This window comes from Argentina silus, assembly GCF_951799395.1.
Source record: "Argentina silus genome assembly, chromosome: 13".
Taxonomy (NCBI): Eukaryota; Metazoa; Chordata; class Actinopteri; order Argentiniformes; family Argentinidae; genus Argentina; species Argentina silus.
This window is the reverse complement of record NC_139667.1, coordinates 7,198,714-7,219,977: the sequence shown is the minus strand read 5'-3', so window position 1 is coordinate 7,219,977 and position 21,264 is coordinate 7,198,714. Positions and strand designations below refer to the sequence as shown.

General features: G+C 43.6%; 1 protein-coding gene across 1 annotated transcript; it reads left to right on the top strand.

Annotated features, from left to right (window-relative positions):
- The first annotated feature begins 1,015 nt into the window (after positions 1–1,015).
- nin (ninein (GSK3B interacting protein)) lies at positions 1,016–20,982 on the top strand. Its single transcript, XM_083682972.1, has 27 exons — positions 1,016–1,219; positions 2,363–2,456; positions 3,365–3,522; positions 5,817–5,862; positions 5,959–6,134; positions 6,233–6,379; positions 6,577–6,744; positions 6,875–7,011; positions 7,128–7,268; positions 7,384–7,558; positions 7,951–8,061; positions 8,192–8,281; positions 8,406–8,544; positions 8,667–8,788; positions 8,922–10,045; positions 13,400–13,498; positions 13,580–13,649; positions 13,904–14,089; positions 14,178–14,294; positions 14,452–14,565; positions 14,758–14,904; positions 15,001–15,180; positions 15,320–15,469; positions 15,673–15,774; positions 15,950–16,051; positions 19,247–19,360; positions 19,556–20,982. The coding sequence occupies exons 1-27, from the start codon at positions 1,031–1,033 to the stop codon at positions 19,769–19,771; spliced, it is 4,614 nt and encodes a 1,537-aa protein (XP_083539098.1). The 5' UTR covers positions 1,016–1,030; the 3' UTR covers positions 19,772–20,982.
- Positions 20,983–21,264: the final 282 nt, after the last annotated feature.

Sequence of the window (21,264 nt, the reverse complement as noted above, 5' to 3'; positions counted from 1 at the left end):
GTGCAACTATTGCTGCACTTATAAGTTAGGTCAACATTTGAGTTTGTTTTGGCCTGTCCTTCCCCGAAACTGGCTTGGATGACATTTACTTCTATCTTGGCTCTTCTTGAGACAGTTTAATTAGCTCTATACATCATATTCTTCTGTTGAAATAAAGTTGTATTTTTGTTTTTATATACCAGGAAGTCTCATCTTGTTTTTACCGGGAAGTCTTCTGGTACCATTTACCAGGAGATCTCTTAGCACACTCATTTAGCAAACGCAGAATCTTTAAGCAATCATATCCATTTACCAGAGGACACATTGTTGTTATTGTCCCACTGATGACCACAAACAATGTCCATGTCCCTGTAATTGATGCTGTCAGTGACTGTTTTTGTTGTGCTCAATTAGTGACTGGCTGGGTGCTCCACTTGTTTCTGTGCCATTTCTCCCCCTTCCTCCCTGGTCTGTTCTACAATGAATCTACAGTGAATTACTTATTAGCTGTTAGCATGGTTCTTACCTGTATTCCTCTCAAAGCTAGTGTTTTTAGTATTTTCACTCAACTTACAGCTTCCGTTAGCTCTTTGCAAAACTCTCTGTTGTGAACACTTTGCAGCCACAGTGAAGGCTCTGTTTGTAGTGAAGCTGCCTGTCGCATCTCAAAGGTGAAACTTATCTTTTTGTGTGTGTCATCAAATGGTGTCTCGCTGTGGTCATGAACTATCCCAATGGCATAGCTGAGAGTCATTGTGGGCCATGTCCGGACTTGACTATACCTACAGTACCTGATTGTCTAATCCTCCGTTAGGACTAATTGGATTAGTAAAAGCCTTACCTCTCGACCACAAATGACGCCGGAGTGGTGTGGCAGTAGATCAAACAGTCAGTGACCGATGAGGATTCACTGAGGAACTGATGCTCATGATATATGGATGTTTCCACCCTCATTGTAAGTGTCTTGCCTTTAACAGATGTGCTGTGCTGGGTTTTTGTGAATATTGTTATTTATGCTGTGTGTGTTTAGGGCAGGGTGCTGTCCTATGGGATGGATGACGCCCAGCAGGACCAGTACGAGGAGCGCCTAAAAGAAGTCTTTGATAGTTTTGATGCCAGCGGCTTGGGTTCCTTGTGCCCGGAGGAACTGTCTGAACTGTGCCTGTCCCTGCACCTGGAGGAGGCCACCCCTGCCCTTCTCCATACCCTACTGCAGAACCAGGACCGCCTCACAGGCCGGGTAAGTCAGCACCAGACAGAGCTCCACAACTTCTGAAATACTTGTGTGTAAACGTCAATGGAATACTGTTGTGATGATAATCCAATACATCACTTTAGTGGTACAACATTGGATTACATGTTGTTTATTTCTAGCTGTCAAGTCATTATAGTTTGAAAAGAACATTATAATTTGAACAGATGCTCTGTGTACTACATTGACCTAATCTTCTAGAATCAACGAGTACTACTTGGTAGTTTTTGTCTCTATTTTTAGTGGGAGCCTGAGCCTGGACTCATCTGTGTGCTGACAGAGTGGCTGTGGTCCTTGTAGTGTCTCTTCAGAGCTCAGGTCTTTGTCTGTCCAGGGTTTCGGTGCTTTGTTAAGCCTTTGTTGTTGTAGAGAGAAATTGTGCCCCGTCAACCCTCATCCCAGGTGTCTGTTGTCATGACAACTAAACTAATCACCATTCACAAGTGCATGTGTTTGAGGGTGCTTGATGAGAAAATGTCCCCTTGCTTAGTTTGGTATGAAACAGGGAGGACACTAGCTGAATTTATACAAATCAGATTTGTGTGTTTTCTTGTATATCCTTCATGCCTAACCCAAAAAAATGCCTACATTTTTAATGGAAGGTTACGTTGCTCATAACTGCCTTCTACCGAACTCTGTAATTTTAGTTTCTTTGTATGTTAGAGTGGGTGGATGGATGGATGATTATTGTCTGTGATCATGGTCAGCACGTGGGGAGAGGGAAATGTTAGCACAGAGGCAGCGATCCGCTTGCCTACCCATAGTACCCCATAACGCCAAAAAGGAAACCCCCACCGTAGCAGGCAGCCGTCGATATGAAACACAAAGAGAATCTCCATAACCATTGAGCTCAGGGCTGGCAGCTGTTGCTTCTTGAGAAGTGTGACCTCTTCTCCCCCCCAACCCCACCCCTCAGTCATGTCATTCAGGGACACCCCACCTCCACCCTGCGTCTAGGGACTGACTCAAATCTTAGGAATTTCATGAGCAATTTTATCTGGGGAATGTTTTGGTCTTTTTGGCACACAATCCTTCAAGTATATGTGATTAAATATTAGATGCAGTATTTTTTTTTCCTCTGAATCCTTATATTCAGGAAGACTGAATATTTCAAATCTTTTGTGTCTACAGGTTGATTTTGACCAATTCAAGAATGCACTGATTCTGGTTTTATCAACGACCACAGCAGCACCTTCTCCAAGTCAGGACACTTGTGCACCTCCGGGTAAGGACCCGACACGCTTGTCTGTTTGGAATTAATTGCACAACAACTGTAGTGTACGAAATGTCTACCATGTCAACCTTGACTCATTATCGCAGGAATGCAAACCATTTCAACCCTGTCCTCATTATTCAAAAACAACACAACACAATGTTCATGTTAAAATAGGATGCTGACATTACTCTCAGATATTACTTCTCCAAAGGAACTATATATTTGTTGTATATTGATGGATATAGTCTTTGTCCTACGGTACATCAAGCTATTCTCTTTAAAACCTTCTGACATGTATCATCCAAACTGTAAAAGAAAGAAGTCACTGAAGAAGAGAGGATGGTCATTGCGCAAGATTAATTAGTGGAACAGTTAGCCAACAAACTGAGTCAGCAGTAAATCTACCATATTGAGGCACAAAGCCAAGAGAGCATGGGCCATGAAAAGACACTGTCATGGTTGGGCCACTAGCATTGTTGCCATGTGACATGGAACTTGGCGTCAATGAATGTGGAGAATGTTAAGTGCATGTTCATCTGTTATGTATTACCGTCTGATCATAAATCATAGTTTCTTGTGGCCGTTTGGGATCCCCACTCTTTGCAGTTGTCTGATTTACAAAGTATTATGTACAATTTATTTCTGGAGAGTTGAAGTGTCCTGCTTAGGCCACGGAAAAGGTGATAATGAGAGCCTTCCTCTTGTGTTGGTGTGGTGCTGTTCAGTCTCGCTCTCATCGGATCAGACTAAATTAGCCCAGAGAAGACAGCAGAACTGCAGTGTAGACAGGGTGACAGACTCCATGTGTGGGGGGGGGGGGCAAGATTTATATTGTTATATTTATTTTGTTTTCGATATTTATTTAATTTCCTAATCACGTCATCACGGCACAATTCTAATCACGTCATTCTCTGCAGACTCGCCAGAGGTCCACCCAAAGTTTGTGAGGGGTAGCAAACGCTATGGTCGCCGTTCCACCCCAGAGTTCATCCCTGACTTCTCAGAGGCCATCAGCATAGAGGCCACAGAGGATCCAGAGGAGAATGATGACTCCACTGTGCCTAGGAAGCGTGAGGTACAGTCACTCTCCATGTTTTCCTCTCATACCTACTCTGAAAACAAATCACCCCCCTGAGCCTTTGTTGTCACCACTTTCTTTCCCACTGAGAAGTGAAACTTGATTAGCTGTGGTTGATGGAGCTTCTGCATATTCTGCATATTCAGCATATTCCCTGAACTCCTCTCCGCTTTTCTATACAGAAAGCACCTCTACAACATGTTGTTTTTAAAAGACGCTGACATAACCCACCTCAAATAACCTAAGGAGCCATGGCAGCTCTGGCGCTGAGCCACCAAAGAACAGGGCTGCAGTCGGTATCCCTCGCTGTCCTTGCATGTTCCGTATTTCTCAGCACCCAAAGGCTGGTTGTAAGGTATTCTTAGCTAATCAGCTTAGCGGTATGCAGGGCAGACCTTACATTGAAATGCAGACTCACCAACACAGCTTTCTGAGGGGCTCTGCTCATTGCATAATGTCACAGGGCTGATGCTAATGTCTAATAATAACAGTAAAAAAAGTCTACAGACAAAAATGTATTAGTTTGTAAATAATTAATATAAAAAAATAAATACAACTTTGAGTTTGTTACACACATTCATTGCCCTGTGTTGACCTCAGGAGTTATCAGTAGCTGATTTCTTCTCTAATGCAGTGGACTAAACTGCTGTATACTGAAAAGGAAGGGAACATGAATCACTGAACTTTGCCCCTTGTGTGTATGCTGGCAGTGTTGTGGTGGTCAAGGCAACATCAGCGTTTTATCCCCCTCCACATCTTCATGTTCAGACAGGCCAGAGCTTTCAGCAGATTGTGGGAGATGGAGGGAGAGGGATTTTTTGATTTCATGGGAGAGGTCATGGTTGTCAACAACACCACCTACAATGCCTCTTACAATAATGGTAGTGTGTGTGATTATTTCTGTAATGTATCTTAGGCAGGAGACTCTTTACAGTGTATCTAGGAGTCTAGCCCTGCTTATTTGTTTTACCTGCATAAGGTTTCTATCCCAGCAGCTTACTTTGTCTATCATTAGCTGGGAAGGCATGCATGCTTCTGTGACAATGTACACTATAGTACCCTGCATGGTGCCCCTGATCAGCAGCTTGATCTTCAGATGGATAATCCTGCCCTCAATGGCGTTGTAGAAAGTACTTCATTTAAGCTGCTTGTTGGGGTTCAACTCAAGCTTGATCTTGACCCACTCACACAGATATTAGTCATCCCTGCATCAGTGTAATATGATATTTTTCCTCAAGAACCCATGCTCCGTAAACTTCATGGTGGTAGTGTATGCAGAGATTATATTAATTATAGCTGACAATTGTGACCGAATGCGGTTTTGTTGGTATTATGATAATTAACTCTGCGCTGTGGGATGGATGTTTGGTGTAATGAGTATTGTCTGTGCCTCTACCCAACCCCAAATGTGAGCCCTCTTGCAAACATTTTTTTTTTTTTTAAAGACCCATGGCGATGAAGCGTGTCCTGGTATTGACTAATCTGGGTTGTATTGAACAATGTCCAGCCAGGGGACCAGCAGATGGGGTTGAGTCAGGGGGCTTTTCCAAGAGAGACTAGGGGCAATGTAGAATGGGGGTAAGTTTGACAGGGGAACAATGAGCCCTTCCACCCCTCCCTCTCAGATGCCTCTACACCCTGTGATGGAGTAACGAGTGGTGGAGTCCCATCTGTTCTTCATTCCTTCACAAAGTTTCCCTCTCAAACAATAGATGCCCGTACTGGGCCAAATCACAATAAATCACGCCCCGGTAATCCCCCCTCCCCTCATACATCAAAACAAGCCCAAAATGGTTGAAATGAAACTTGGACATTTTTATTTTTATTTTTTTTATCTTTCTTATATTCCCCTATTTCTCAAAAGGATATCATATGTATGTTACAATATTTGTAATTGTTGAAGAAATGTTGCAGACAAAAAAAATAGTTGTTTGGGTGTGTGAATGAGCTATGTATGTCATGGATCTGAGTTCACTTTAAATCTCTCTTATGGATCACCATTTCTAGCCTGACCCCTGACCTTCCTTGGGGCCCGTGCCATCACAATAGCTCTGTTGTCCTTTTTGTTGGATACCCCCACCCCCACGTCCCTCGTATCAACCTTGGCCAATACAAAACATTTAGTAGTTTAACAGCTGACATGCACATGAAAAAATCTATCATCCACATGATGAAAATTGTTGATTTTACTCACAAAGTAAACAGAGTAAAACAGGATTTCTTTTGCCCGTTATGTGTGTAATTTTTCTTTAAAGCCAATTATATTAACAACCTTTTCTCTTTTGTCACAGCGCTGGAACGCTCAGGAAACAAACACAGAGGAGTATGAAGCAGAAGGTACGCAAAATTACAATACTTACAATGTTAACTTCAATGCTATTTGTCATAATTTTAACAATCTAAACAATAAGAGGTGTGTGTGTGTGTGTGTAGGCCAGCTGCATCTCTGGAACCCTGATGAGCCAACCACCCCGCGTGGCTCCATCGCACCCCTCTCAGACCGCCTGGAAGAGAGGCTGCGCTGTGCCTGTGAGGAGCTGGCAGTGCCATGGGATGGGTGTGCCAGTTACCATGAGCTGCTGGCCCTCTGTGAACACCTGGGCCTGGAGGTGAGAGGAAAGAAGGATCAGAGTGAGCCCAGAAGGGAGGATGTCCGAATAAATGCTGAGTAGGGCCAGCTTGCTGATTTGCATGCTTTTGTCTCCAGGTGACGGAGGATGAGCTCCAGTGCCTGGGTGGTGACGGAGTCATGAGTGTTCAGGAGTTTTTGACCCGGGTCCTGAACCACAGCAAGCCCCCCACACCCTCTGCCTCCACACCTTACAGACAGCTCAAAAGACACCACTCCACACAGGTAAGCCTCATCTCTATTTTCTATGTTGTGCTATTGAAGTACCATAGACTGTATAGATGGAGCTTAATGTTAAGGCTAAAATAAGCATTGACACTTCTAATACATATGCATATCATTCCAGGATAGATATTCTATGAGGGCTAGTGATGCTGTTTTGAGTTGCCCTTGCCTTTTTTGAGTTGCCCCTCTGTTTACAGCCATTTGATGAGACCGGCCGCAGGATAGCCACCGCCTCAGTCATGACCGGCACCATTGGGATGCGTCTCTTCTCCACCCTGGATGATGGGACAGGGTACATTCCAGTGGAGTACATCCTGGATGCTTGGTTGGAGGAGGGCATCGAGAACAGCCCAGAAATCTTACAGGTGCTACCATTTTACCACACTTCACAGTTGTTGTTTATTTATTAATTAATTAATTTTGTTTGTTTGTTATTGGGACACTAGTGATATTGACACTTCCTTTGTGTGCGTCTGTGTGTGTGTGTGTGTGTAGGCCTTAGATTTTAGCCTGGATGGAAAAGTGAACCTCACAGAGCTTACTCTTGCTCTTGAGAACGAGCTGCTCATTACCAAGAATGGGATTCACCAGGCTGCACTGGCCAGCTTTAAGGCTGAGATCAGACACCAACTGTGAGTATGAGCACAATCCCTGAATTCATTCTAAAAGTAGGTTGCTTTAATCCTTTATATCATTCTTGCCAACTATCAAGAGCTTTGATTAACTCTCCACATGGCCTGTTCCTCAGGGAGTGTGTGGATCGTGAGCTCAGGGAGAAGGAAAAGATCCGCTCTGACCTGGAGAAAGCAGAGAAAATAAAGACACAGCTTGCCACTGAAGTGGATGAGCATCACTCTGCCATTGAACGCATGAATGACCTCAATCTCAGGTAACCCATCTCATCTGCCTTCCATCTTCTCTTGCTCCTCTCTCTTTTCCTCTGGTCTGCCTATGGGTCCCTAACCTTTTTCCCCCCTATATACTCCACACTTGTGTATTTGTAGGAAGCTGGAGCAAGACCACAAGGAGAAGCTGGCAGCAGTGAAGTCAGAGCTGATCAAAGAGATGGATCTGATGCAACTGCAGGCTGGCCTGCAGCGTGAGGAACTGGAGGCGGAAATGGAAAAGATCAGGGACGATGAAACCTTTCTGAGAGACCACCTCTCCATCACTATCAAGGTATGTTAGTGATGGTGCAACTTGTAAACTTTGTTTACCAATGCTATGGATATCTTCAAATAATAATGCACTAAATGGTGGGACAAAAATGGGAACTTACCCCTATACCTGGTAATAAAACATGTTATTACACAGGAATTGGATAATTACTCCATTACTGTGCAGTAACAAAGCAATTACTCCATGTACTATGTTACATGTATCATTGTTACTGAATTCATTACTACCCTAGAGTTACTCATAGATTTAGGGGCAACATATAGTAAAGTGTGACCTTTTTAAACTAGTAAACATTTGCCATACAGATATCAGTGGTGCTAAATCAATAAAACATGTGATTGAGTAGGTGTAAGTATGATGTGGAAGGTCTGATGTTGGTCTGTATCTCTCAGGAGAATAGGCGTCTGGAGATAGAGCTGTTTGACAGCACTGAGAAACTGGGGGAGGCAGAGAGCCAGGTCAGCAAACTGCAGAAGAACCTGGACAATGTTCTCAAAGAAAAGGTAAACAAGAAATACTCAGCTCATATTCACTATCAATATCCAGCCAAAGCACAAGTCCTAATTATAGTACTTAGTTCTACACGTTCTATGTTCATGTCACTAAACATCCCTTGTTGTAATGTTTCCTAAGTTTGGGGACATGGACCCAGGCTGTGCAGAGTTCTTCCTCCAGGAGGAACGTCTCCGACAGCTTCGTAGCAGCTATGAGGAGCAGTGCAGGGTATGGGCATTCACTGTAACCACATGGATAACTTGGCATCGGAGAGCACCCTCGTGCTGGTAGAAAGGTGACATTCTACTTCAGCATACATGTTTTGTATAATTTGTTTTAATGTGTTTGGTAGGCGCTGCAAGATCGTATTGATGAGCTGCAGGCCGAGCTGCAGGAGTTCCATAGCCTGGGTCGGGCCCCTCAACTCGGTCTCAAGCCCTTCCTCTCAGAGGAGTTTGAGAGCAAGAGCCCTGGTATGGAGTCAGACCCAGGTAACCCACAAAACTCTCGTGAAAATCCTAGAGACCTTTTGTGGACAGCTGAGGCACTTGAGAGCATTATTGGCTCACTGCGTCTTGTTTCTTTCTCATCATCTGTTTGTCTGGCTTCCCAGGTATAGGCTCAGAGGAGGGACAGCCCTTCAACATGAGTTTGGAGGCAGAGATGATGTTGGAGCAGCTGAAAGAGCAACACCTTCGGGAGATGGAGAGTTTACGCGCTCAGCTCGAGAGCAAGGTGTGTCAAATATCTAGGAGTATTTCACTGCACTTTTTATAATTTTAAGCTTAAGTACTGTATTGTACTGCACTATACAGTACCATGTTTCTCCTTTGAGACAGATTTGATGGTCTCCTCGCTGTCATTGCAGGTCAGTGAATTTGATGAGAAAGTGGAGGAGCAGAGGACGGCTCATGATGAGCATAAGGCAGCCTTATCCCTCCAGTACCTGAAGGAGATCCAGTCTCTGAGGCAGGAGATGTCCAGTGTTCAGAACCAAGCCCAAGAGCTCCAGAGCCAGCTAGAGCAGGCAGAGCTGGAGCGGGCCAACGTGGAGCAGAGGCAGGCAGGGGAGAGGGAAGACCTAGAGAGCCAGCAGGAGGAGGAGATCAGCAACCTCAGACAGGAGCTGCTAGAGACCCACACACATGTGGCAGATATAGAGGAGCAACTCAAGGCCCTGGAGACCCAACGGGCTGAGGCTGAGCTGGGTGTGGACACTAAGATGGAGGAGCTGAGGAGGCTGCATGCAGAGGAGCTCAACAGGCTGGATGGGGAGCATATAGAGCTGCTTAAGGTCAGGCTGGAAGATGAGAGAGGGAAGCTACAGTGGGAGAGGGCAGAGATAGAGAGGAAGCTTTTGGAGGGATGGGAAAGTGAGAAGGTGCAGTTACAACAAAGGCACGAAGAGGCACTGAAGGCAAGAATAGAGGAGATGAGTGTCAGGTTTCAGGCCGAGCGTGAGGAGCATGAGATGAGGCTCACAGAGGAATGGGAGAAAGAGAGGGCTCAGCTGGATGAGCAGGGTAATGAGTCTCTACAGGTGGTGTTGGAGGAGGAGATGCTTAGACTGGTGAAACAGCAGGAGGAAAGGGAAAGCAGGCTTATTGAACAGTGGGAGGTAGAGCGAGCTCAGCTTCAGGACTACCAGGAGGTAGCTCTCTTCGCCAAGATAGCAGATGAAAGTGAGAGACTACAGCAGCAGCATGAACTGAGGGAGAAGAAGCTAGAGGAGGAGTGGGAAAAGGAGAGGCTGCAGCTGGAGGAGGATTATGAAGGGATGCTCCAGGACAGGCTGAGCGAGGAGAGGGAGAAGCTGCAGGAGGAAAAGGAGTTGCTGGAGAAGAGACTGGGGCAGCTGATGGAAGAGGAGAAGACTCGCCTGGAGGAGAGACATAGAGAGGCCATGCATGAGCTCAGTGCCAAGCACACCGAGGAGAGGGAAAAACTCAGCGGTCTACTAGACAAACTACGAGAGGACATTGCTGAGGAGAGGTGAGAGGTTTTTGGCTTTTGAAGGCCATAGTGAAATGCTTTTTCACAGTGAAGAAATCAGCTTATATCTAAGATTCTGTCTTTTGTTAAACTGTTTTGGGATATATTCATGTCCTAGTAAAATAATTCCAATTAAAGCCTGCAAGTACTGTAATACATCAAATGCTTTGCTATCAGGGATGGTAACTGTGGGCCATAACTGTTGCTGATTAACCATGAACAGGAAAGAACTGGAGAACCACTTCTCCCAGAAAATCAAGGAGGTGGAGGCTCGCTTCTCAGGTGATCAGGATGCAGTTTCAAAGCGTTTTGAGACTGATGTGTCCAACCTAGAGCAGCACTACCAGAGCCAGCTGAAGGCCCTTTCGGACAGTCATGCGGAGCAGAAAATCAAATGGGAGGCAGAGATTGAAAAAGCCCACCAGGAGGCTGAGGAGCAAAGGACAATTCTAAAAAAAGCCATGGCCCTAGAGCAGGAACACCTCAACCAGGAGCTAGTGAAAGAGCAAGATCAGATGGAGAGTATTCACAAGGAGAAAATTGATGACTTGATGGCTAAGAACCAGGAACTCCAAGTGGAGCTTGACAGTTTCATTAGAATAGCCCAGACAAAAGAAATTGAGCTGAGTAGGCAGCTTAATGATCTTCACAATAGGTTTCAGGAGAACCTGGACACCAAAGATGAGCTTCTGGCCCAGTCAGAAAAGAAAGTACTTGAGATTGAGCTGCTTCTAAACCAGGCAGTGGAGGATTTTAAGCAGGAGAGGGCGGAACTTCAAGGAAGCCTTGATGAACTTGAGACAAAGCACACTGAGGTGCTTTCCATGGCTGAGAAGAAGTTTGAAGAGAGGGGCAAACTGTTATCAGAGTGTGATGACCTGAGGTTAAAGATTCAAGAGCTGGAGATACTCCTAAGCCAGGCAGTAGATGATTTTGAGCTTGAGAGGCAAGAGCTACAAGAAAATACCTTAGAACTTGAAGTTAGGCTAAAAGAGAAACTTTCCTCCTCTGAACTGCAGGAGAGTGAGAGAGCGGAGAATGAGAAAGTGGGACTTATGGCAGAGAGACACCAGCTTTGTATTACAATTCAGGAGATGGGAGTTGAGCTCAATCAACTTGTAGAATCTACAGACACAGCAGAGGACAAAGAAATGAAAGAACTGAATGAAATAAACTCACCACTTGAGGAGGAAGATCTAAAAGCTAAAACTTTGACCTCATCTCCGGAAGAACAGGAACCATTTTCAGAACACATTAAAGTTAGTGGTGAGATATGTGACAATGAAACAATACCTATTCCAGAGGACTGGGGTTTCCTTGATGTACAATCTGAAAACAACATCATCACGGAAGCATGTGATCAGGAAGTGACTGTCTCCGATGGCCTCAACGACATAGTAGTAGAATATGCAACGTCTGCAGAACAAGGACAAGATGATGAAGTAGAGATGATAACTGAATCTCCTGATGGAATGGAGGGGTGTCCAGACAACACCATTACTATTCATGAGGTAGTGGGTGATGAAGCCATAGTAGATGACAGCCATGTCCCAGTGGTGGAAATTGAGGGCCAAGATGATAATGCTAGTGAGGGAGGGACTGAATCTCCTGAAGACATAGAGGTGTGTCATGCAAACATCATTATTAGTGTTGAGTTGTGTGATGATGATGTATGTACCATACCAGAAGAAGAGGAATTCCAAATTGCTGAAGATCAGGAAGAAGCAGAGGACAACTTTGATGAGTATTCTAATGATAATGTCATAGAGTACCTTTTTCCAGAGTATGAGCCCCAGACTGATGATGTTGATGAGGACAAAGAGATGTCATGCGATAGCAGTGTGTTGGAGCATTCTTCCCCTGAGGTGGAAGAAATTGATGGTGATTCTGATGTAGATGAATTTGGTCTTGATAAGAATGTTATGTATGAATCATTTGCACTAGAGGACAACCCTCAAGATGTTGATGCTGATGAGGATGAAGGCTCTTCTCCTCATAAGGAAGTGCAAAGTCATGTGACTGTAATTGACCCATCTTCCCCGGAGGAAAGAAATGATACTGACTGTCTTCAGGAAAAAACTCAAGATCTAGAAAGTGAAATAGAACTGATTCCTCAGCTGCAGCAGGAGTGTGATGAGGTAGATGTGTGTGAGATTATTAATCTGGGTCAGGTTCAGGTTCAGGGCCAGGCCAGCTGTTTGGCTGAGTTACAGGACCAATGTGACACTGCCACAGAGGAGAACATGCTGTTGCAGCAAAAGATCACCATACTGGAAAGTCTTTTAGCGGTCAACAATGAAAAGAGAGCAGCTGGCCAGCAAGCACTGGAAGACAACTGCAAACTCAAAGCTAAAATGTTGGCTATAATGGAGCAGGCCACAGAGATGGAGATGAAGGCCTCCGAGCTGACAGACCTTCAGATCAGATATGAGGAATGCATCTGTGAAAATGCCAAGCTGGGGGAGCAAAACTATAAGTTGGAGAAGAGGGTTATGGGCTTCGAGAGCAAAATGCACATCATCCAAGACTTCCAGGATCAGCAAGTAGCGCTAGTGGATGAAATTGCCAGGATGAGGGAGGAGAACTGCAAGCTGACTGCCTTAGTCAGTGAGTTAGAGAGGCAGGATGAACTTCTCCTGGCCCTCCAGCAGGAGGCTGAGTCCACTGAGGCTACCCCAGAGGAGTCTTTCCTGGACCTTAGCTCCCAACTGGAAGAAAAGATCCAGGCAGTGTCTGACCTGGAGGACTGCTGCACAGAGTTTGAGAAGCAAAACGGCATGCTTCGCAAAGCACTCACAGACCTACAGGACAACTCACTGAGGATTCATGAGAGGATGCAGGCCCATAGGTAACTTGGAGGAAAAGTAGGATCCCATCCCTTTCCACTGCAGCTTCTTTAATCCCATTACTGCAGCTGTGCTTGGCTTATTAATGCAGCTTCCTCTAGCACCAGATGTAGTGCTATCACTCCTGTAACAAGGCTCTCCAGACACAAGACTTGCATGTGAAGTAACATTGATAGACGTTTGTGGCTGTGCTACAATCCCATAGAACACCCTTGTGAAACTGCCAACCAGCTTGTACTGTGTCAATGTGATATGTGCATGTTGTTTCTGTGTTAGTTTACAAGAGTGCCTCCACCCTTGATGTACAGTATGGATTTCTTTTGATGTGCACCTCAAGCAATGGATACTGTTTTGTTAACAGTATTCACACTGTATTATTAACAAAATGTCAACGTATGACTCCAAAACATCCAACACTGTGCTAAATGTGTTTGTCAAAGCAGATTGCATAGTGAGCTATGCAGTTGTTGATGTGCATGAATAATGTGAGTTTCTCTGTTTGCTGTAGAAATGAGTCTGGTCGTCTCGCAGGGGAGAATCTCGTACTCAGGCACAAGATCTCTTCATTGAAGGAGGAGGAACTAAAAGAGACCCAAGAGGAGATGCTGTAAGAAACATCAGCTTAAACTCTTGAGGATATGACAGATTTATTTGGGCCATTTTACTTACTCCCTCTCCCTTGTTTTAGCTTGAAATTGGAATATTTCAGGAAGGAGAAGATTGCCGCACAAAAGATGGCAGAGAGTTTCAAGAAACAGGTAAGATGGGCGTCTAAATCAACCCAAACTTGGTTCTAGAACTTAATAGGCTTGCTTTTTCCAAATGTGGTACTATGTGTTGAATATGCTTGACTCACTGCCAATTCTCTCAGTAAGGCCTGTAGACTGATTTCAAGACAGCGGTCTAAATTGCAATGCAGTAACTCACTTCTTTTTAGCTTCTAATGGAGCAAGGCGCCTTTATATATGGGGAGTAGTGGTCAACATAACAGCCTCCACCTCTACCCCTTTAGGTCTCAGACCTGCGCCGCCGGAGTCAGCAACTGGAGGAGGAGAATGGACTCCTGTCACAGAAAAACGCTGAAAATGCAGCCAATGTTGAGGGGCTGAGCCAGCAGCTGAATGAGCTGCTCAGACAGAGCGAGAGGGAGGAGGCTGTCAGAGATGCTGGTCCTGTGTCTGCTGATAAGAAAACAGGGGTAAGCAATTGCTAAGTAGTTTTAAGGCTGATGTTTGTACGTATGTTGTCATAGTAGTAGCTAATTAGTGGCTGTTGTGTTGTGTTAGTTGGCAGCCTGTGTGTCTGCCTTGGAGGCAGAGTTGACAATGGCTCTGGAGGCCTCTGTACTGCTGGAGGAGGAGAAGGCCCAGCTAATGCAGCAGCTCTCTGCCCACAGAGAAAAGGTGAGCCTTGGGCAAATAAACACCATAGTGGATCCAATATGAACATCATTCTGAGGAGAACTTAACTAGCAGTGCATTATACACAAGAAGCTTGAAGCTTGGGTTTTTTGTAATGATTGGTTGTACCCACACATTCTTATGTTCTCTGTATCTCCAGGTGGCTAAGATGGGTGCTATTGAGAGCCAGTTCACCCACCTCTTGCAGGAGCGTCAGTCTGCGGATAAGCTAACCCAAGGCCTGCGCACCCAGCTATCCACGGCTCAGGACAGAGTAAGGGTTCTTAGCAGTCTGACAACCTTTTACACCGTTCTATGAATCACTCTTGGTCAATATGATGAACAATTTGTAAGATGGTGTTCGAAATGCTGTACATCCAGTGTTATTCTATTCCTCTTGTTGATACTGTTTTGTGTTGATGTGCTGTGCAGTGTGTCAGTATTAATCACCAAGGTCTCGTTATAGATCCAGACATTGAATGAAACTCTTCAAGCTGTCAACCTACAGAGTGCCCGCCTCAAGTCGGACCTACGTGTGTCACAGCAAGAGAAGGATGCCTTGAAACAGGATGTGATCTCACTGCACAAACAGCTGCAGAATGCCAATGACAAGGTAAACCATCTAACATTTCTGTCAGGAAATGGGGTGGTCAGGAGTTGCTCATCTATTCAGGTTATTGTTACATTGACCTCTTATTTTTTAATTCAGAACCAGGTCCTGGAGATGGCTCTGCACTCGAGTGGCTTTCAGAGCCAGCACAAGAAGCTGTACAGGGATGAGCTGGCCCGGCTGGTGGAGCAGGAGCAGCAGATGCTGAGGCAGGAGAATGAGAGGCTTCAGCTGGAGGTCCACAACACCAAGGGAGACCTAATTCACACAAGGGAAAAGGTGAGCTCCAGTCACATCAAAATAATACAAACTGAGACACTCCAGAGGTTTGAAGTGCTTGACATGTTGGATATGTTTGGGAAAGTAGTGCAACCTGTTAAACCGTTTTGATAGGAACCCATGTGTTTTCCGTCTGTAGACTCGTCAACTTGAGGCCACCATCCTGTCCCTTAAGCAACAGAAGCAGCAGGTCCAGTCCAGCCTGGTGAAGGCTTTAGAACAGGATAATGCCTCTCTGAAGCGGGAGCTGGACACTCTGCATAAGGAGCGGCTCTCTACCAAGAACATGGTAAGAGCTGCAGGAATCTAACCAGACTGATCAACTCTTCAATTAATCAATCAAATGGATTTGTATAGCCCTCTTGTTTCTTTCAACAACCCCCATACCCTGAACATACCTGTGGTAGCTGTAACTGTGTAGAAAACATAAGCAACTTTTCAGAAAAAAATCTGCTTAGTTGAGTTTTCTGATTGACTTTTGCTCATTTGCAGGCGTGTGAGGATGGTGAGGGACAGAGAGAGTTGGAGAGCCTTCGCCAGGAGAATGAGGGGCTGAAGGCCCATCAGACCCGACTGCAAACCCAGCTACTTGAAGTCAGTACTGTGCCAAACCTCCTTACCTCTTATCTTCACTCATACTCTTCTCATTACTGGATCTATACTTTTGATCTGCCTCTCCCTATCAAACTCTCTTTTTCATTTTACATTTCTATCTATTTCTCATTGTCTCTTCTCTCTTCTGACTGTTTGTCTCCTGCTGTCTCTCCAGGCCCTGCAGGCCCAGTTAGGTGGGCTGTTGCCAGTATCCCCTCACAGGTTGCCTGGGGAACGAAGAGGACAACACCGTGGTGATGACCCAGAGAATGTACAGGTAGGAGGGATCATTGCAACCATCACACACTTGTTAGCCAATCACATCTCTACACTGTACCTGAACCAGGATTCCATATTTTCCTGCTCTCTGACTCAACATGTTCTTCCATTTATTTTCAGTTGCTCCTCATTGCCACTCACACACTTTCCCCATTTTCCTCTAGTTTTTCATTCTCACTGTCCTAATTCCTCACATATTATCCTCTTGATGAAGCCCTGCTAAGTAGGAGAGAATACCTCACTCTTGTCCTGGTCTTACATGCCTTGAATATACAATATCTGCCTGCCTTTTGATGGGATGTAATGGGAAGGAACTGAACCACATACATGCTGTCTCTCCATTCTCACTTTGATGTGGACAGTGAATGTACTTATTCAAATCAAATGGAAATATTTTTTTCTAGAGATACTTGACACGCTCATACTTACAGTTAGGTCATGTTTCTGAAACTGGTCCTTTCTTATCAGGATCTCATAATTTACATATCCTCGTGTGTGTGTGTGCATGCGTGTGTGTGCTTTCTGGGTTTGGTGTTTAGGGTGTTGTTTCTGTGTGCTGTATTCTTTATGATTTGTGGATCACTGTCACGACTCTGTCCTGCTCCGCCTTGATGTGGTGTGATGTGTCCTGGGTGTGGTGATGGGGGACTGTTTTCCATGTTTCATCACCTCGTGTCATGAGGCAGAATCCTCTTCCTGCTGGGTAGACGTAGTGTGTGTCCCACATTCTACAGTAGCTTCTAGCCTTTCTGGGTGATTCCTCATTCGCAACACTGGTTATTTAGTGCAGCTGATCTCTCCAACTTAAGTAGACGTTCCCTACAATATACAGAATTCTACAACTATTTAGCATAGTTTTGAGATGCATATTGGCACTTAGTGATTTTAGTTCCCTCTGCAGATTGACTGACTATTTACAGCATTGATGATGGTTTTGGCCTTTTGAAGGTTAAAGGATTTAGAGGAGGGTTGAGCCCTGGTGAAGTGTACCTGCCTTCTCTCTCCAGGGTGCCGTGGCAGAGCAACGGGCAGCTCACGCAGACAGCTACCGGAGGATTGGTGGACTGTGACAGCAGCTTCTTAACCCCAGCACTCACCTTTCCCCCTGTCCTGATCCTCCGTCACCTCTCCCCTGAATCTCTAACCCTAACCTTTGCTTGAGCACTGGAAGCAGAAACTTCAGGGCACATGCTACTGTCCATCCTCATAGGAGACCGAAAATGATCTGAATATGATCCAGGGCCTGCTCCTTAAAAGGGCATGAATGTGTAATTATGTTTTACTGCCGCTAGGTGGCACTGTACCTGAGGGAAAACGGTGAACAACTTTCTAGTTATTTTCCCAAAGGGATATCTGAAAAATAACATCAGCTCTACACAGTAAGTGTGCTTTTGTTTTGAGTCAAAAACAAGATATTCTCTGATTACAGTGAATAGCAAGTTTCAACAAAATACATTGGACATCTTTTTTCAAAATGCTCTTCCAATTGATATTTTTGCACATAACCCACATGTATTAATGTGAATATCGATATACACTCACAGAGCACTTTATTAGGAACACTATACTAATACTGGGTAGGGCCTTCCTTTGCTCTCAAAACAGCCTCAATTCTTCATGGCATTGATTCCACAAGATGTTGGAAACATTCCTTTGAGATTCTGATCCATGTTGACATGATTGCATCACACAATTCCTGCAGATTTGTCAGGTGCACAGGCCACTGAAGAACACTGAACTAATTGTCATATTTGTGAAACCTGTTTGAGAGGACCTTTGCTTTGTGACATGGTGCATTATCATGCTGAAAGAAGGCATTAGGAGACAATACTCAAATAGGCTGTGGCATTCAAGCGAAAATTGATTGGTATTAACGGGCCCAAAGTGTGCCAAGAAAACATTCCCCACACCATTACACCATTGCATGAATGAGAAGGTGTACACGTGTTCCTAATAAAGTGCTCAGTGGGTGTACATGTATGCTGAGAGGCCAATGATGAAACATAATTAGGCAATTGATTTACTTCACATTAGCTAAAAGATTACATTTTCAATCCATTGTGAGTTAGCCTTATCAATTAGGTCCTGTTGTGGATCACTGCATAGATCTACTCATCTTTATACTGTACCATCACAGTTTCTTAAAATAACCTACTATGCTGACCCATGCTCAATTATGTATATTATTATTTTTCGTGCTCACTTTATTCAATCATTGTCTCTTTTGGATTTGAATAGTGGATTGGAAGCATTGTTTAGACAGAATGCCACTTGTAACAAACTACTGTAATTTAGTAGTATATATGTTTCTTGTTTGACAACTGTTCATTTTGCACTGTTGACATACAGTAGGATGTATGCCACTTGTTATTGTAAAGTTACCTCATCAAGCCCTCAAGTACACCAAAGTTAAATTGTTTGTTTTACTAATGAAACAGGCTGATGTGTCCGTAAGTATAAAACTAAGTATAAGTATAAAACTCCACAACTAGCATTGATCAAATATTGAGTCATATATCATGCATGCTTTACATGGTTTCAGTTCTGAGGAAGATCATCTGATATTTGTGTAGAAATCATGATGGATCTGTGTGACATGTTAACGGTTGCAACAGTGAAGTAGCCAGCCACATTATTTGCATTATTTGTCATCAGATTATTTTTAATTGTAATGTAATTGTGTTAATGTTGATGTAGGAAGAGCTCTGATTGGCCAGACAGATAGTCAGGTCTTTGGATGAGTCAACCTGAGTGTTTGTTCATTGTTACGTTTAATTATGTTATTTATTTATGTTGTTAGAATGTCTGACATTTTTATTTATGCACCTAAATTATTATTCATATTATTTTGTAGAGTTTATTTAAGTTTTTAGATCAATGAGAGAAACCTAATTTTATACAAATTTATTTGTTTTTTTATTCATTTATTTATGTAGCTGTTGCGTCCACTTTTTCATCAATGCACTAGAAAGTATTTTAATGGAAATAATGAAGACCAAATAAAGCATCTAGTTTAATCTGAGTTTTGTGTTTTTTATTGCCTTGGAAATCTATTCTCTTATGGGATCCTCTCTGGTATTATATTGACATACATTTACACCCTGTCTTTGGAATGGCAACCCATTACAAATCCTCGATGGTACACTGTTCATAATATCCCCTGTGCGTCTGTGTATACTTGTTCCCTCACCAGGATGACAGGGAGATGCAGATGATGAATATGGAGGGACGGATGAGGGAGATTGAACTGTCACTGCATAATGTCAAGTTGCTGCTCAAAGAGAAGGTCTCCCAGCTAAAAGACCAGGTACATGCATGTTCATCTATAATAATACTCTTCCCTTTTTGTTGTTGTTGGAAAGCAAGTTAAATACTGTGTCAGTTGGCAGGGTGATGATGGGGTTCCCCACTCCCCTCCCTATCAGTTATCACTTAGAAATGCGTCAGTGGTCTCTACAGCATCAAGGTTTGTTTGTTGATGTCCCCCCTCCGCTCTGTCTAGCTGCACCGGAATGGCAAAGCTGATGTGTTGATCAAAGACCTGTATGTGGAGAACGCCCAGCTGCTGAAGGCACTGGAGATGACCGAGCAGCGGCAGAAAGTGGCCGAGAAGAAAAACTACCTGCTGGAGGAGAAGATCTCCAGCCTCAACAAGATTGTCCGTGACCTGAGCCCCTCACCCCTGCCCACAGTTCCCTACCACTTTACCTGTTCCTAACATTCCACTGATGAGGCGTAGGGATGCCTCTGCTCAATCCCAAGACTGAGAATATGTACATGAAGCGCTCCTATTATCTGAGCCTCTTGAATGTTATGATATACCACCAACAGCACTTGCTTTACCACTGCCAGTGAAGTACTGTAGCCTATACACCATCATCTTATTTATTTATTGAAATGTTTTAACTGATGGGACATTTACAGACGTCTCAGTGGGTTTTATTGGGCAAAGCAAGAGCTTGACACACTGTAGACATAATGTTATGCCTCTGGTCTATCATCTTTACTTTTTAGAGCATTTTATGACCCATTCATTCTCATCCTTCTCACCGTACTAGGTATCATATTTTACTGTGGTTCAAATTATATCATTTTATGTCCCACATATCATGTTTCAACTTTTAGTATGGCTTTTATATTAAGGCCAGGTTTTTAGCATTTAGAAACAAGCAAGTAAATTAAGTATAACTACATGTTGAGCTCAGTTTCTGTCAAAAGAATGTTGGTTCAGACAGATATTTTACTGATAAGGTTTTAATGGTTTTGAGAAAGCCAGAAAGTCATTGATGATTGAATGAAGTTCTTTTTTTTACCATGACACTAAATCACTGTACCAGAAAACATTCCTGATACTGAAGTGCACTTTACCCTTTCCAAGTGTTCTTTTCTCTTGGTTTTCTGAGAGATCTGTCATTTTAAGCTGCCTGTCCAACTATCGGAAGCAATATTTTAACATGTTCTGCTTTCACATCACAATTGTTATAGTTTGATAAAATTGCTTAATCTATGACCTGTGTAAGTGTACAGCTTTGTCACATAAACTTGGTTGGCAAAATGTATTTTGCCATGTACAGCGTTACCAGTTTATGAAATGGAACAAAAGGGAAAGATTGTGTCTACTTAAAAATGTAAATGAAGGACGATACACACTACCTATGTGAATGGAATTAAGGGTATATGTCCTGTAGCAATAACACTATTTGTAGTCAGTCAAATTAAACTCACGAAGACCTGTTTCATTTGGAACTGCAGTATTTATGGTTCAAAGGACCAGAGATGATTGTTCTCTTTCCATTGTCCATATTGGAAACATCCCAAGTTCAAATGGAAGTCCTGCCTTTTGTGAAAAGGAATGTGGCTCCAACAATAGCTGCTATTTGACCACAAAGTGATTTTTTTGTAATTGTTGCAAATGCAACAAAGGTGACAGGGGGCCTGACAGAGATTGTGTAACAGGAAATAAAATTAATGGTCAATACAGGGAATGTGTTGGTTTGTTTGTGAATCCCCACCATGACATGCTTCAGCACAATTTCTACTGTTGATTTTGTTTTAATGCAAATTGATTATTGTATGCAGGTATTACAACAACAAGAACACAAAGAAACATAGTATTGTCATCATGTTCGGCAAAGTATGACAGATTTGCTCGGGAATCAAAAGGCATTTCTTCATGAGACTATAATGTATTTGAATCATTGGAGCCTGCCT

What these genes read in the sequence shown, in the direction of transcription:
- nin (XM_083682972.1), top strand. Translation starts at nt 1,031, where the DNA reads ATGGATGACGCCCAGCAGGACCAGTACGAGGAGCGCCTAAAAGAAGTC. An exon ending in CTGTGCCTAGGAAGCGTGAG is followed by an intron (nt 3,523 to 5,816) that starts GTACAGTCACTC and finishes CTTTTGTCACAG; the next exon opens with CGCTGGAACGCTCAGGAAAC. An exon ending in ACAGCCCAGAAATCTTACAG is followed by an intron (nt 6,745 to 6,874) that starts GTGCTACCATTT and finishes GTGTGTGTGTAG; the next exon opens with GCCTTAGATTTTAGCCTGGA.